Source organism: Spodoptera frugiperda, chromosome 22 (genome assembly GCF_023101765.2).
Source record: "Spodoptera frugiperda isolate SF20-4 chromosome 22, AGI-APGP_CSIRO_Sfru_2.0, whole genome shotgun sequence".
Lineage (NCBI taxonomy): Eukaryota > Metazoa > Arthropoda > Insecta > Lepidoptera > Noctuidae > Spodoptera > Spodoptera frugiperda.
In genome coordinates, this window is record NC_064233.1 from 7,384,103 (window position 1) to 7,401,660 (window position 17,558).

The 17,558-nt window shown below is 35.2% G+C and overlaps 3 protein-coding genes across 4 annotated transcripts in view; 2 read left to right on the plus strand and 1 right to left on the minus strand.

Annotated features, from left to right (window-relative positions):
* The window catches only part of LOC118279819 (zinc transporter foi), a 56,140-nt gene extending 50,836 nt beyond the window's left edge, over positions 1-5,304 (minus strand). Inside the window, exon 1 of the mRNA XM_050702468.1 lies at positions 5,103-5,304. The gene's annotated coding sequence lies outside the window, so the exon portion shown is untranslated. The remainder of the gene's footprint in view (positions 1-5,102) is intronic.
* The window catches only part of LOC118279989 (aspartate--tRNA ligase, cytoplasmic), a 169,257-nt gene that overhangs the window by 69,876 nt on the left and 81,823 nt on the right, over positions 1-17,558 (plus strand). The gene's annotated exons all lie outside the window — the stretch shown is intronic.
* On the plus strand, positions 5,757-17,192 carry LOC118280060 (AP-3 complex subunit sigma-2). 2 transcript variants are annotated; one of them, XM_050702634.1, is made up of 6 exons: positions 5,757-5,962; positions 7,578-7,669; positions 8,149-8,260; positions 8,859-9,038; positions 11,501-11,608; positions 12,870-13,108. In XM_050702634.1, exons 1-6 carry the CDS (start codon positions 5,894-5,896, stop codon positions 12,891-12,893), a joined length of 585 nt encoding a protein of 194 aa, XP_050558591.1. In that variant the 5' UTR covers positions 5,757-5,893; the 3' UTR covers positions 12,894-13,108. The 2 variants fall into 2 exon arrangements, with proteins under 2 accessions (XP_050558591.1, XP_050558592.1); XM_050702635.1 differs by lacking the exon at positions 12,870-13,108 and adding an exon at positions 16,665-17,192 and having other exon boundaries at positions 5,759-5,962.

Below are 17,558 nucleotides of genomic sequence, written 5' to 3' on the forward strand. Positions count from 1 at the left end.
GACGGGCTTGTCCCATCAAAAAAAAAATGAGTGTAGCAGTGTCTAGAAACTGTATGCACTTTCTATCAGGGCATCGATTCCCGAGTCTAAAGTAGCTTCTGCAAGGGGCTTCGCTTGCGCTCCCGTGAAATTAAAAGTAGACTATGTGTTATTCCAGACCATAATCTACCTCTGTTCCAAGTTTCATCCGAATCCCTATAGCCGTTTTGACGTGGTTGAGTAACAAACATACATACACAGAAACTTTCGCATTTATAATATTACTAAGAAGATTCTCATTAAGATGGAGAGTAGATGGAGTCTATTTTTTTTCTTTTCTCCAGGAGCCTTTCGCTTCATCTTCACATTCATCAATTTCCTCATGCATGCTCGTCAATCAAGAGTGTTTCTAAGTCCTAACATGATTTAATTATTATGTTTTTCGGCTAACTCACGTAATTGTTAGACGAGGAACCCGATTAGTAGCAGCGCGACAGTCGCCGCGTCGTGTGTCGCGGCTGCTGCTCTCATGAGTGTCTAGTATGGATTGAAACTAGTCGAGTTACTCGTCAAATAATTACGTGCGTAAGCCGATAACAGAATAATTAATTTAGTAGATATGTCACACGAAAGTTATAATATAAATCCTAATATGATGTTTTTTAATATATATTTTTTTTAAAACGTCTCTAAAATTTTCTCCTGTATTGTGGGTGCATTTAAAAACATACAAATTCACATACACGAGACACCCAGACCCGAAACAACAATTTGTGGATCACACTAAGAGTTGTTCCGTGCGGGAATCGAACCCGCTTCACGTTGCACTGCAGTCAATTGCCCAGCCATCGCGCTAACCGTGCAGTCATAAATCAACAGAGTATCAACATTAATATTGTCCCCAGATCATTCACATTGATACACAATGCAGTTTCTTATTGCCCACAATTCCATGCCATCAGCCGTCAATATGATTAATTGGCACCAATTGAGCACATTGATGCATAGTATTGGTACACAACTAAGTAACCATACAATTTAAATATTTATTGATACAAGTCTGTTGTTCCTTTTAAAGACCAGTGTTGAACGAAGCTTGGATTTTTCCCTTGTGAGTTTATAATCAGTTTTTTGGTTTCATGGCCAAAACAATATTATCTGGGGGCACTGCAGTAACTATACCCTCCAAGTACAGTGCGCAGCAAACACTGCCATACCATTCTTTACTGGAACCATTTCGCCTTGAACTGCATTGAATTTAGGGTTTCTTTTCCATCAGAGATGTGCTATGCAAGGCTCGGAACCGGTTTAAAAAATACCGGTTAATACCGGTTTATATCGGTTTTCCTCCGAACTTTTCTTAAGAACGTGAACATTAACACGTTCATCGCGGAAGCCCATTTATGCATCTAGTTAATATGACGCAACGAGATCTATAAGTTCTCGTCGTGATCTATCAGGAATAACGCAACGAGATCCAGCAGGTCTCGTACGACTCAGTCACTTCAAACCCCAATAGTTTTATGAAATTTGAATAATTTTATATTTTTTTTGTATGTGTAGGTAGGAGATGATCAGACCTTTCAGTAGGTTTTCACCGCCTCAAGTTATGTCGAAAACAATAATGGATAATTTACAAAATAGAAAAACGAGAACTTTTGGATCTCGTTCTGCACTAGATAGCAAGAAAATGCGAGTACTTTTAGATCTCGTTTTGCAAATATTGCATAGTATCGATAAAAAAATAGTGATGAGAAACAATAAGACCAACAACATTATCGATAAAATTAATCATTTATTATAATACTATAGTGTAAGGCATTAGAAATTTATAAACTATTCAGTGCAAAAAATGTCAATGTTTTTCATTAAAACATGGAAGAGTTCTTTGGAAGAACTAAAAGAAAGTTCTAAAATTTTTCGACAGAGTTTGCGATTCGTCATCCTGATTATAGCGTAATTGATATGCACACATCGAAAGTTGACACGACACTAAATTATTTTCTTGTGAGGATTCGCACGAGATCGCTACGAGATCCTTTAGTTCTCGTTCCGCGCTAGATGCAAAATTTTACTATTTGGTCGCAACGAGACCTATTAGATCTCGTACGTTTTCATTCATAAAAATACTACATCCAATGTACCTAATGTGAACAAAAATATTTGTCTCACTCTATCAGTAAAGAAACATACAGAAATATCATTTGCCGAAATGAGATGGACATAGAATTTCACTTGCGCGATACTAAAACGTCACAAACGAGAACTAAAAGGTCTCGTTCCGCGTTGAACGTGTTAAAGAACTTTATTTTAACCTAAATTAACCGGTTTATTCGACGAGGGGCATGTCGGTACACGCGTTGAAATATTATTATTGAAATAAGCTGAACAGCGCGCGGCGTTTCTTTGATGTGCGTCGTATTAACCGGTTTTTATTGCTCTAAACCGGTTAATCCGAAAAAACCTTTATGAAAATACTGTTCCAAATACCGGTTTAAAAAAACCGGTTTCGCGAACGAAACCCAATGTAAAGGTTTTGCGTACAAGTACATAATAACGGTTTGAAAATTTAACCGGTATCCGAGCCTTGGTGCTATGGTACATTGCTGTGGATGCATTTGGCTTCCACCAAACATATTCATTGGTACAAATAGCATAGTACTGGAGGAAACTGACTCAACTAAGGTATGATTTTTATACGGATAGATGCGTGCTATGGTTGCATGCAATGATAGCTGATTTGGATAATGGATGGCTTTCCTACTATTGATACATTACTTACTCGAACTGCACATCTTCTTGGCACAGCTACATAGCTTAGTATCAGTGAAAACGGTCAGAGACACATCACCAGATGGCTCTGACTATATTTTAAAACGCGCATACGATTTGTTGAATGGGCAACAACTAACGAAAAACTATTGCTACCATACAACACTCAGAACCGGAAAAAAAAACCAAATATTTATAAAATAATAAAAAAACCGGTGTCAAAAAAACCTAATAACTAAAATCAATAAGCGCACGTTTCCACAAAAACAAGTGAAATCCCACCAAAAACATTGGGTAAAAAACCAGACTAGACTCCATCGAGACCTGGCTAGTTTTTACATAATGTTTTTGATGGAATTATAATATTTTACACCTAGATTTTTGTAGGGATTGATACTGGCTATTAAAGAAATCTGTTCCTTTTGGGTAAAAGAGTAAAAGTTTATAAATTTGTGAATATGAGTGGGACCGTCGGTAGAGGACGCCCAGACGGACATATAGCGACCAGATTGGCGATATATTTAAAAAGGGCCAAATTAAAAGTACCTTTAAGTGACGAGTATGCATGAAAAGAATCAGTTTTTTGTTGACTGTTGATGAAGCGAAAGAGGTGTGTAGTAGCAATTGGCGTTCCATTGTCTCTGCCTACCCCCATGGGAGCCATGCTTGGAGTGATACCATAGCCTCACAGAAAACCGATGTGAAACAACTTAGATTTCAATTAAATTGAATTTGACTAGTTGGAAACTACCGTATTATATAGTCATAATTATTAATAACTGAATTATAATTAGTATAATTCAATTAGGTACGGATACAATTTTATCCTTCCCTAACCTTACTCAATGTTATATTTTTGTAACAACTATCATGAGACATACTCATTGACTGAAAATCACTGTTACCTCATGTATATTAATGGAGATAAGTTCTACTAGTTAAATAAAACTAATTCATAAAATTATTGCCCAACTCAAGAATCAAACCCAATACCCTTGTTGGTCAAGTAAACACTTACAAATTCAAGTGTGACTGACCAAACAAAAGGTATTGGGTTCGATTCTTGAGTTGGGCAAAGGTTTTTGTTTGTTATTTTTCAATCTGTTTATTGCAAGCATTCAAAGAGTAAGTTTTATGGTTATTAGTATGGGGAAAAGGCTGGATAATCCCATTAAGTTAGCTTAATAGGCTTAATAGCCAACTTAATGGCTGGTTTACCCTATTTTGAATGGTACTTATAATATAAATGGTGAAAAGTGGGTGTTACAGTGTATATGCACCTCTATGAATCGAAAAAAAAGTGAGTGAAGATTTTTATTAATCAAAAGTAATAAACCTAGAGTTCATTCAACTTTGACCTCTATTACATAGTCAACATGGTAGACATTGCAATAAAAAAATTGCAACATCTGTTATCAAGTGATAATACACCTTGTTTAAAAGCTTTAGAGGTGAAAATTGTGTGCAAGCATGCAGATTTGTTATAAAGGGTTGAATGACCTATTTTTTACCCCAGAAGGTTTTATCATCACACTACAAAGAAGTTAAAAAAAACTTGTTTCTTATTTACAAACAGTAATAACAACAATTTGTATTGGTATTGAACATTTTGAAAAAATACCATGTTTAGAATTGAACTTAAAATGAGTGATACAGGTTACTGGGTCATTAAAGCTTGTAGGTTTATAACTACAATTTAAAAATGTAAAATATTTCTTTAGTTGCTAAAAAAGTGCATTAAAATCGAAGGAGTGTTTTGTTTTGGCAGAAATGTGAAAATGCAGAGGTAAGGCAGCTAAAATCGTAATTAAAATGATTCCAAACAACAAAAAACGACGAGAATCCACGTAATTACCACTAAAATCATGAACAGACCAATTAAAATACATTATTTGAAGCATGTTTACCCTAATTATTAATCTCATAACATTAGCATTTGCCGCATACAACGTTAAATTCCCTTTTTACACAATATCCTACAAATAAACGCCTCGCCGCTAACGGTGGTACGAAAACGTACATAATTCAGCGTCCTAACCTTCTACCGGCGTTCTAATCACTAGAGTTAACAGCAACAATTAGGTTTTAAGTCATTCCACAACTATACAACGAACAGCGGCGAACACGCTTTCTTAAAAATTACGCTCTTTTACGCACACCAGACCACAACCAACCGTGCCATATTTATATTATTTTTTTCACACCACCGCTCGTTTCTTCCGCACTAACAATTCAATGGTGATTCTCAAAGATACAGAGATTCAAAATAAGCCATACGACACCGCGAGAAACTACTGAACATCCTAATAAAGACAACAAAATATACTATGTCCATCTTCTGTTACACTGACCTGTTTCTCGTTATTGTAGCATCAGCGGCCCCCAAATACGCTTCCATCAAACATTTAACACTGTACAGAACTTGAAAGTTAACAATAAATGTTTATTTCACACAATAATCATTCAGTTTTTGCGATTTTTTTTATTGTGACACTCGCGGGTTGCTGCAGACAGCACAACGCGTTCGCGAGTTTTGAGTGTTGCCAGTTTTTGAAGTTTACAAACTACTGTTTTTCAAGGTTAGGTAGTAAATAAATAAAAAAAGTATGAAAGTGCGGTATTTAATTTTGACTCAAAAACAAAAAATCTTTTGTTGGTCTAAAGAAGCTTTATAATAAATTCAATACTTTATTCTAATGGCTCAAAATCACGCTTTTTCTTATTAGTTGGCTGGTTTTTAGCGACTGGTCAAAAATATTTTAATGACTTTTTTCGTTATTGTGATCAAAGATTTTACAATAATTATGTTGTATTTACGATAGATTACTACATAAATACCCAATTTTATTTTCATTCACTTCATTTTACATGAAATTCATACACGTAGCAAGTGACAAAAAGACTGGTACTCAAATATCCTGTTCAACAACAAAGATATGAAAACCTGGAACACGACAAACATTTGTTATCTGTACTTTGACAGCTAAATGACGCGTGTTTTGTTTCGATTTCCGAACGAATTTGAAAACGTCATTCTATCCAAACAGAATCGATATTTTTTCATTCATGATTGAATTACGATAGAATTAATATAATTTAATGAAAATATTGTAATTAGTTAAGTTTATTGTTAAGTAGCACAATGATTAAGGCAATATTAGTGTTCAACAATCATGGGAAGCCGAGGCTGTCGAAATTCTACCAATATTTCGTGAGTGAAAGTTTTTTTCTTTATTTTGTGTACAAAGAAATGCATGGATTATACGCCTACGGTTAGGCTGTAGCTTATTTATATTCAAAACCGGTTACTAACAGATTCTGTCTTGAGATTTTGATGGTCAAATCCGCATAAAATGTATTGGTAACCTATCAATTTTATTTTTTTCGTTTCACACCCGAGTGGGCGACTATCATTGAGTATTTTAAGTTATATTTGATTAATATGTGTACATAAGTAGATAACGGGACGTCCGATGCGAATGTTTACATTTATTTCGGTATTTATACGATGCATTTTAAACCGTAAATATGTTGTAGTAAGTCGCATTTAATACATGAAATTTTGATGTAATAAAAATACTCGTATGTGGTTTTTCGGACCCTTATTTGCATTTTAAACTTACACAAATATACCTTGATATTTGTGTATAAAAATATAATACTAGGTACTTATGCCAGTTTAATCTGAATGGTACTTATTTTTAACGGTTTGATATTTTATTTAATTGTCTAATATTCATGAATAAATAGCCATGTTGTACTAGATAATAGACACAATTTTAATGTTTAAATAAATGGCACTTCCGACTCCTACCAGTGGCATCACCCTTTGTTTTTTTTTCTTGATGACAACCGAATGTCTAATACAAAGTTGTGGCCTATACTGCCAGTGTCGAATGATTGCCCTTGTTATCAGCATGGAAAGAAGAAAGGCGGAAAGGCATCCAATGACTTCACCCTCCTTGGGAGAGGCAAAAAGGAGTGTCAGACTCTTACCGACCATAAACCATCACATTCTTACTCCTGCTTTTCAAGCCATAGCCTTGGTAAACCTGCTAGGTAGTCCGCAGTTCTAGGTATGAAAAGAATTCCACATGTTACTTTAGGCTGTAATCTAACTAACGATGGCATTTATAATTGTGATTGTTTATTTTTATGTGAAAGATACATAATCCTATATTAACTACAAGCACTTGTTTACCTACGTAAATATACTGAGAAAAGCTCTACTAGTTTTGAGTCACAGAGGAACTCTTCCTCAGCATATTTAATAGTTATCAATTAAAAATAGGTCTTAAAGAAAAAGAAATAGAGGTCAATTATTGACAAAAGAACATTCTTATTGAGTAAATATTGTATTACCTAGTATTAATTCTATAGTAATTAATGAAATATTGCAAATCATTCTTATTTGCATGATAAAAACTGTGTCAAAAACACAACTTGGTTCAATATTCACACATAATACATATGTATGTATATAATATATGTAGAACTGGATAATCAAGATACAAGTGATTATAATAAATGAACATAAAATTGACAATTATATTCAACACTCGCTACTCCCGCGCCATTTCGCCTGCTGCTCGACTCTTATTGATCGTAACGCGATGTTTTGTAGCTTATAACTTTGATATAGATATTTTTATTCGAATCAGACCAGTAGTTTCGGATATAAGCACAAAGTTTATACTTTGTAAGGTGGGCTTTGGAAGAAGACTTAACATCTTGGTTCACTTTTGACAACTTTGCATCAAGACTGCTTGTTGCCACAACTTGTTGAATGTGTGAGTGTACTAATGTCATGTTTGTTAATATTTCAGAATGAAGATATGCAGCAACAGATAATAAAGGAGACGTTCCAGCTGGTTTCCAAACGGGACGACAATGTGTGCAATTTCCTTGAAGGGGGAAGGTAATACATTTACTTTGTATATTTATAATAGTTATATTTCGAATGCTTTTAGTAGAATGGTCACAAATTAATTAATCTAGCTACCGTTCAAGCTGGGCGTGTTTAGGAACCCCAGTTATAACTTGAAATTAATTGAGCTTTATAAAGAGTAGCAAATCGCAAAACAATAAAAATTGCGTGTGCTTTCACGATTAAGTGTTAGCAGCGTGGCATCCACATCCGCGTTATCTTTACTTACTTTACATTGTTATTCTGATAAAAATAAAACTAAGTTTCTTTAGGAAAGTTGTTTGTAATCATGAGTACAATCTCGTGTTTAAATATCGTTCACTAATTACCAGTCACCTTATATTTTAGAATAGGTTTTATTGAAGACAAATAGTGTTTTCGCTTATTCATATATTATTTCTATTGTATAATAAATAAAAATAAAACGAATGTTTTTAGCTGTTTCATGAGCTTATTTATATTGTTTCCAGCTTAATAGGTGGCTCGGACTACAAGTTGATATACAGGCACTACGCCACCCTGTACTTTGTGTTCTGTGTCGACTCCTCGGAGAGCGAGCTGGGCATTCTAGACCTCATCCAGGTAAGGAGATTATTTCTAAAATCACCTATACTTTTTGGTAAACGAGCAGATGGATCACCTGATTGTAAGCAATCGTCGCCGCCCATGGACACTTGAAACCAGAGGCGTTACAAGTGCTTCGTCGGCCTTTTGCCGGTTTTTTGTGAGGCCGTGTTATTACTTTAGTCGAGCCGGCCCAGCAATGTTAAAGCATGCTCTCCCACACTAAGATAGCACTAATGTAGCGTGAGGTTCGAATTTTTTCCAATCAATGTCACTTAAAAATTGATTTTATGCTTTATTATAAAAATTGCCCTATTGGTTCTAAGATTTTGTGTTATGCCGTGGGTACGTGTAATTTCTTTTTATTTTTTTGGGACAAGCCCGCCACAACCACCCATACCGCTGCAACTCCTGTAAGCCAGGATCTACAGTAGATACAACCATGAACATACAATTTCAAATACACAATACACCCAGACTCGAAACAACAATTAGTGGATCACAAAAAGACTTGTTTCGTGGGAGGATCGTTGCCACTACATTTGGCGAGGTGGCCGGCTGCCCAGCCGAGGCCGACATTGCATTTATAAAACTTATACTAAAATATTATTTACAGGTATTCGTCGAGACACTAGACAAATGTTTCGAAAACGTGTGCGAGTTGGACCTGATCTTCCACGCGGATGCTGCTCATCAGGTGCTGGATGAACTGGTGATGGGAGGCATGGTGCTGCAGACTAACATGGCGGATATACTGTGCAGGCTACAGGAACAGAACAAGATGCAGAAGGCTGAGGTTAGTCGGAGATATAGCAAGGAGTATTATAATTAGGTTGTTTAGCCACAGAATAAAGGGGCCAATTTTTAATAAACATAATGTTAGTCGGAGATATAGCAAGGAGTATTATAATTAGGTTGTTCAGTTAAGAACTGATTTTTCAATCGACACGACTTTTGTTCATATAGTTTCACGACCAGTAGTTCTGGAGATTAGCGCGTTCAAACAAACAAACAAACAAACAAACTCTTCAGCTTTATAATATTAGTATAGATTAGAGGACTGTCCGATAGAAATTTTGTTTTCTTTATATTGTATTTTATTTCCGGTCTATTTGAAATAAATTATTTTGACTTTGAATTTGACTTATAATACTTGACTGTACGATTACTGCGGAAGTGGCTGGGCAACCGGTTAGGTTCTAGTTCCCGCACGGAACAACTCTTTGTGTGATCCACAAATTGTTGTTTCGGGTCTGGGTGTCATGTATATGTGAACTTGTATGTTTGTAAACGCACCCACGATACAGGAGGAAATCCTAGTGTGGGGCAACGTTAAAAAAATAAATAAAATGGACGTCAAAAATTGAATATTATTTATCCGGTATAGTTATCTGGTGTTGGAAAAATTGGCCTCTAATAAAAAGCTGTTTAAATCTAAAGTAGTTATTAATAAATAAAGTTTTATAATTACCAATTTTTTAATGTATTTTTCGGCTATTACTGTTTCGTTTGGCAACTTTCAATAACAGAAATCGATCTGTAAATATATAGGGCCCCATACAAAATGTATCAATTCTATCTTCACGGTGCTTTTCACTGAATAACTCAGCTCTGAAACTATGTGAGCTATTCCAGTGATACTAAGCTGTGCTAAGAAGATGCGCAGCTCGAGTATGCGATCTATCTATAGTAGGGAAGCTATCCATAGCACACATCCATAGTACGCATCCATAGCGCGCATCTTTTCATATAAAAACATAGCTTAGCTGAGTCTGTTTCCACCAGTGTTAAGCTATGTGTACCAATGAATATGATTGGTGGAAGTCAAACACATCCACAGCAACGTAGCATAGCACATCTCTGGTGGAAAACCACCCCTATTCTTATAATGTCTACTTGACCAACAAGTAATAATTATGAATTATTATTTTTAATTATTTATACACTAGCTACATTCACGCGGTTCTACCCGCTCTGCTCGGCTCCTATTGATCGTAGCGTGATGTTATATAGTCTATAACCTTTCTTCGATAAATGGACTATACAACACAAAAAGATTTTGTTTTTAACTTCAACTAACCTAATCAATATAATATAGCATCATTCTAATTTATTTTTAATGCCCGTCTGGTAGATTATATCGTGTGACGTCCCGATTTACTACATTTTATAGAGTAACGTGACGTAACGACCTCCCACTCCTAAAGTTACTCCGTTTTATCTAAGTATTGTAGTCTATTATGACTTAATAATTATAAAAAAAAATACGTATCTAATATTTTTTTATTGTCTAACTGACGGACTAATTAGATTTTACATTGTCATACCCTATTTACTACTCTATTTTAGGAAAAATAAAACCACGTTAGATTATTATTTACTTATTTATTTTTTCTTTTTAACCCCAACACAAGTGTTATTAACCACTTATTGGGGCTGTTTTGATCACTTGTGTTATGTAAATGTAAGAGGCTAATGCCCAAATACTCAAACGCTACTCAATTTTAAGACGCTCTCAAAAATAGTTCTGTCCCTATCAATCTATATACTAATATTATAAAGCTGAAGAGTTTGTTTGTTTGTTTGTTTGAACGCGCTAATCTCCGGAACTACTGGTCCGATTTGAATAATTATTTTTGTGTTGAATAGTGCATTTATCGAGGAAGGCTATAGGCTATAAAACATCACGCTATGACCAATAGGAGCCAAGCAGAGCGGGTGAAATCGCGCGGAAGTAGCTAGTTCTTTATAAAATGACAGAGATAGCACGATATTTAAGTACAACTTAAAATTGAGTAGCGTTTGAGTATTCGGGCGTAAATATAGAAAGTTTTTTTATTTTTTATTAACACTTTAAACACCATGGGGGTTACCGGTGACAGACGTTAGCGGAGGATTGGCTTTCAACAGTTTTCTATTTGCAGTCAAAGTATTAAGAAATCTAGAAATATGTGCGTAGATCATAAGTTTGTAGTTTTATGGGTGGTAGGAAGATGTAATACCTTAGCTGTGAAACTATGTGACGGTTTCTACCAATACTAAGGTTTGTAGCGGTGCGAGGAAGATGCGATGTGTCGATAGTAGGGAAGCCATTCATAGCAAACATCGATAGCACACATCTTTCTACAAAGATATATAGCTTAGCTGAGTCCGTTTTCTCCAATGCTAAGCTATCTGTACCAATAAATATGATTGGTGGTTGGCCTTCAACAGTTTTCTATTGGCAGTCTAAGACTAAATGATTGTTCTCCTCTTCAGGCGGGTATATCGGCGGCGCCGGCGCGCGCAGTGTCTGCTGTGAAGAGTATGAACCTGCCGCAACAGCTGCGCGACATGAAGCTGCCCGACCTCCCGCAGGCTATCAAGGTGAGGATATGGAGACCAGCTCAGATATAGAGCCCTTATTTATACACTTTATTATTATGGGTGACTGATAATTAGTGAACGATATTTAAACACGGGATTGTACTCATGGTTACAAACAACTTTCCCGAAGAAACTTCTTTTATATTAATACATACATACATACATACATATCGTCACGCCTTTTATCCCCGAAGGGGTAGGCAGAGGTGCACATTACGGCACGTAATGCCGCTATACAATGTACACCCACTTTTCACCATTTGTGTTATAAGTCCCATGTAATAGGCGGTGAGCCTTTTGCCATATCCTGCACACAATTCCAGACTCCGTGCTACTACCGAGAAATTTTCGAAAATCCGAAAAAAGCCCATATAATACTTTGCCCGACCCGGGAATCGAACCCAAGATCCCTTGTACGGCAGTCACACTTGCGACCACTCGACGTCTCGAAGTCTAACGAAAGTAGTAACTTTCTCTAAGACTCAATTTCAGACGAATTTTAAAATAGGTTGGGAGTGGAATATTTCTTTTGGGAGTTATTAAGGTATTATATTTGACTAGCTGTAGCCCGCGACTTCGTCCGAATAGAATAATGTCTCCTGAAAGAATATGGGTTTTTGGGTTTTTTTCAAAGTAAAATATTTTCTTAAATAAACGTAGCCTAAGTTACTTCTTAGTACATCAGCTATCAGGAATCGGTCCAGCCATTTCAGAGATTACCTAGAACAAACAAACAGACAACATTTAATTTTATTTATTAGTGAAGGTAGCTGTGTTCTGGTTAATAGAATTGTTATAAAAGATTAATCCGATGCATAAAAGCCATACATATACATTTTACAGTATGGAGATCACTCATATGATTTAAATGAAACTAAAAGTAGTACTCGTCCACAGAAGCATAATACAACTAAATATTTCAACGAAAACCGAAAATTAAAAAATAAAAGAAATTTTCAAACAAAATTAATAATTAAATTAATCAAGTATTAAATTCTGTGTGAACAAACTCCATGTTCCTTGACCACAGAAGAGCTGTAATGTTGTAGGCTATTTTTCTCATTTTTCGTATATCGTTAGCAAAGATGATACCAAAAATGTGGCTTAAATTAAATCAAGAGTTTTCCCCATATATCGACTAACGAAGATATATCGATTAGAAATATCGCGTGAGGTAGATACTCTAAATCTTCGAAACTCCGGATTTTTCTTTCTTTTTGGTTCCATTTTTTTTTATTTATCATGAATAAAAATATTACAGGACTTTCCAGTTTCGCTGCATTAGGTACACAAGAAGATGAAATAATCATATCTACTGAAAAAGTCACAAATTAAAATATACACAAATAAGTATACAAGACTGAAAAATATCTTTTTAAATCATAATCCTGAAATAAATACAAAGAGGAGATGTCATAACTGGATTTCCCTTTAACATAATGCGTGACTCTTTACGGGGAGCGCGGGACGTTACAAACCACGCCCCCTCTCTATTTCCCATCTAGCGGTCTCATACTTCAAAAACATCGCCAATTGTCCACATTTTGATGTGCCATTTTCTGAACGCTTATAGTCTATCTACACCTTTTTCCTTATAACTAGTAAACCCAGCGATCTCGGTTTCGCCGCCAATTATTTTCCCAGTCACTAATTTTTTTCCTGAATTTTCTTTGCTCCTCACGGAGCCCGAGACCTTTGCAACGAATGCAAAATCATGGAAATCGGTTCGTGCGTTCTGGAGTTCCTGACGCTATACGTCAGGAACTAAAACCAGACTTATTTTTATAGTATAGACTAGCAAACCAGGCGAACTCCGTTTCGCCACCAATGATTTTCCATGTCTTCTGGCTTTTCTCTTGATTTTTTGTTTTTTTTTTGCTATAAACCTTACAGAACCCGAGACCTTTCCAACGAATGCAAAACCGTGGAAATCGGTTTGTGCATTCTGGAGTTATAGCGTCAGAAAGGAAAACCCGACTTATTTTTATATAATAGATATCATTGGGCATTTTGTGTCACAGTGCACAATAATATTATGGCATCTCCTCTTTGTACTTGCTTCATGATTTTAATACATATCTAAATAATAAAAGAAGTGATATAAAAACGTGCCATTATACAACCGTCCACAATATGATCAAATAGGGTAGATGACTAATTTTTATTTTAATGTCCGTCTTATAGATTATTTTAAAATATTAGACACGTAATTTTATTTTCTTACAGAAACAAATACTTTCGAAGATATATCGATTTGAAATATCGCGTGACATCACTTCTAGGTTCATTTTATACGTAGAAATGACGTATTTGCTCCTACTCCTAAACTTTGATTCGTTTTATCTAAGTATTGTTATCTTATATGACAAAATAAAAAAATACGTGTCTAATATTGTTTCATTACCTAACTGACGGACTAAATAGATTTTTAATTTTCATACCCCTTCATCATCTCTATTATAATAATGTCGCTGTGGAATTTATATATTTTCTATAATAATATTAAACATCTACCTCACTTGTTTAAAACTTAAAGTGTTATATTTCTTTATTTTTTTACATGTTTCAGTTGTTATCTAGTTCTTTTCTTTTTAATAAAACAGTTGTTTCAAATTATTACGTTATTATTTTTTTAACTTTTATCAAAAAACTAACTTAACTCCCAATGTACGAGTAGCTTTAAATAAGAATTTAATAACAACGCCATCTACTGGCTACTGGATGGATCAGAGACGAAATTTCTTGCTCTGTTTTTGCAATTAACTATTCGAATTATTTTTTTAAAGGACAAGTCAAAAATGACTTTATAAATACTAAACTAAAAAGTGACATTTTTGTTAAAAAATTAATTAGGCAATATTCACATTACTCTAATTAAAAGTAAATTACCGCTGTACTCAGATTCATTCAATGGCTACTTAACCCAGTCCTTAGGAAATGTTTAAGGAACTAAGGAATAGTTTAGGTAATCTCTGAGTGCGACAGTTAATGTATAAAACTGAAATAACAATTTTAAACAATTAAAATACATTAAAACAATTTACCGATATGAGAAATGCAATGCAACGCACTTGATTGCTTACCATCCGGCGCCGATTGCTTACCATCAGGTGATCCGTCTACTCTTTTGTCACCATACCCGTAATAAAAGAGAAATTGAAATCGGTCGTAAGTTTTAGTCTAATAAAACTAATTATTTACACAATTATACACCTATAATAAGAATGACTTAAATGTCCTCGTTTTTAGTTAAATACTATTTAAAAACTACATTTTAATTATTATGTTATCGGCGTATACGTTATACTCACGTATTTGTTTGACGAGGAACTCGATTAGTTTCAAGCCATGCTAGAGGCTCATATTCAGTATTATAGGCTTCATATTGAGTAAGCCGATAACTTAATAATTAATTTAGTATGTCTCACGAAAGTTACAATAAAATTACATTTTAACAAGACCTGCACCAGTTATACGTGTAACTCACTCGGTTTTGTCCGTGATACTGACATGAATTCTTAGTTATCTCATAGATAGTGTCAGGCAAAGTATTATAATTTGTTTGCTTACGATTTTAGATAGGTATTGTTAGTTTAAGACTTAGATTTATAGTGTAAGTTGTTCATCTGGTTTTGCTTGTGAGTTAAGATAGGTGTAAGTAAGTGGGAGAGACATGGACCGGCTCGACCGGAGTGTTACCACGGCCTCATAGAAAACCGACGTGAAACAACGCTTGCGTTGTGTTTCGTTGTGCGAGTGAGGTTACTAGATGCTCGATTACCCCCATGCCAACCTTTCCAATCCCTGATTCCCCAACAACCCTTAAGTTTCTAACCCAAAAAAGGCCGATAACGCACATGTACTTGTACTGGTGTTTCAAGTGTCCATGGGAGGCGGCGATTGCTTACCATCAGATGGTCCGTCTGTTCGTTTACCGGCTCATACCATAAAATAAATATACATTAAACTGGCAGTCAGACAGTTTCTTTTCCATATAAGTAAAGTTGCCCCAACTTCGCATGGGTGCAATGGTGATATATTATGCATGTATTATACATAATATAAACCTTCCTCTTGAATTATTCTATCTATTAAAAAAACGCATCAAAATCCGTTGCGTAGTTTTAAAGATATATACTTAAAGAGACATAGGGACAGAGAAAGCGACTTTGTTTTATACTATGTAGTGATAATTACCGACAGACATTGTAGTTTATATTAGAATTATTAGATAGATAAATTATGTTCTTATAACAATGGGTAATGTAGTACGACTACCTATTGTTCTCTAATACGGTAATAAATTACTAAGACATTTATTGGTTTACAAGTAGAAATTGTAAATATTTTACTCGTAGTAAAGTGCTTTGTATAATGTCAAATAAATCTTTGATTACCCGACTTCAAAAAAAGAGGTACTGAGGTTTTTTAACTGCTCAGCTGTCCTCGATAAATGCTCTATCCAACACAAAAATATTTTTCAAATCAAACCAGTAGTTCCAGAGATTACCGCGTCCAAACAAACTTATGATACCTTTTCTTAACTTGAACGAATGGAGTTTCTTGCTCGTTCTTCTCCATTCGAAGCTACACTTTGGAACGAGCACCTAGCTTCACTGACGAACAGACTGACAGACTATTATTTATTTCTTTATTTGTTGACATTTCAAAAGTACCAATTTAAGGTTTAATTGGAATAAATGATTTGACTTTGTAGACAACTTCTAGCATTATTATTTAATCCGGAGCTGCGGACAATGTAGCAGGTTACCGGGGCTCTGGCAAGCCGGCTGCTCCAAAGCAGGAGAAGGAAGGACATGGTTTTTAGTCAGTAAGAGTCTGAGTCAGTGGATGCAGGTGGCGGCATGTCGTTCTACGTGGAGGACTAAGGGGGAAGCCTTTGTTCAGCAGTGGACGTCTCTCGGCTGATGATGATGATGATGATGATGAAGAGTCTGACACTCCCTTTCACCTCGCCCAAGGCAGGAGAAGTCACTGGATGATTTTCCCCCCTCAAAAAAGCATAATTATTTAACTTATTTTTTCTTTTTCCCAGGACCTGAAGTTCTGACCGATGCAGCAGGGGGCCTACCCCGCCACGCCGGTCGCCATAGCAACCAACATACTGAACACAATATACCCACACAACGAGAAATATCAAAACCTACAACGTCCCTCCGAGAATTATTCGACGAAATTTTTCGGATCCGAAACTTTGAGCACGAAATTTTCGGAAACTTTCACCGAAAACTATCAGCAAACTGAAGGTGTTAATTTTCCGGATTATGAGAGTCAGAAATCTGATGGGTACCAAGATTTAAGTGGTACTACTGTTGAGTATGATTATAGTGAGGTCAGAAAGAGAAAGAAAAAGAAGAAAGGGGGGCGCAAGTGAGATGGAAGATGATTTAAACGTTGATTGACGAGTTTTAGGTGTGTAAATTGATTTTTGCTATACGTAGATGGAGCCACTGTAGTTTATTGTCGTGTTAGCTGAAATATTTTATGACCAATCATGTTGGTTTGCAATATAATCTTAAATTGATAGAGAAATGTAGCACATTCCTATGTAAAACTATATAGGGTGACTGGTAATTAGTGAACGATATTTAAACACGTGATTGTACTCATGATTACAAACAACTTTCCTAAAGAAACTTTTCTTGTATACTCATTAGTTTTATTGTTTTAATTTTTTTTTTTTTTTCTTTATTGTTCAATAAATTTACAATTTACATACATATGTATTACAAAAAACACTTGTCTGAAACCTTTAAAGGTTTATGTGACAGAGTGGAGAAAGCAAACTCGCATGCAGTATGTTACATTAAAAAATTAAATACGTAAAACACCATAGGTATTTTTTTATTACAAGTGACATCACACGTTAAGATGTGATGTCACTTGTGATAAAAAGTGATTTCAGGGTAGATTTACATTTTTTTATAAG

Bases quoted from the DNA above. Each gene is read 5' to 3' on its own strand.
- LOC118280060 (XM_050702634.1), top strand. From the start codon at position 5,894: ATGATTAAGGCAATATTAGTGTTCAACAATCATGGGAAGCCGAGGCTG. The intron at 7,670-8,148 runs GTAATACATTTA...TATTGTTTCCAG, and splicing joins AATTTCCTTGAAGGGGGAAG to CTTAATAGGTGGCTCGGACT. The intron at 8,261-8,858 runs GTAAGGAGATTA...TATTATTTACAG, and splicing joins GCATTCTAGACCTCATCCAG to GTATTCGTCGAGACACTAGA.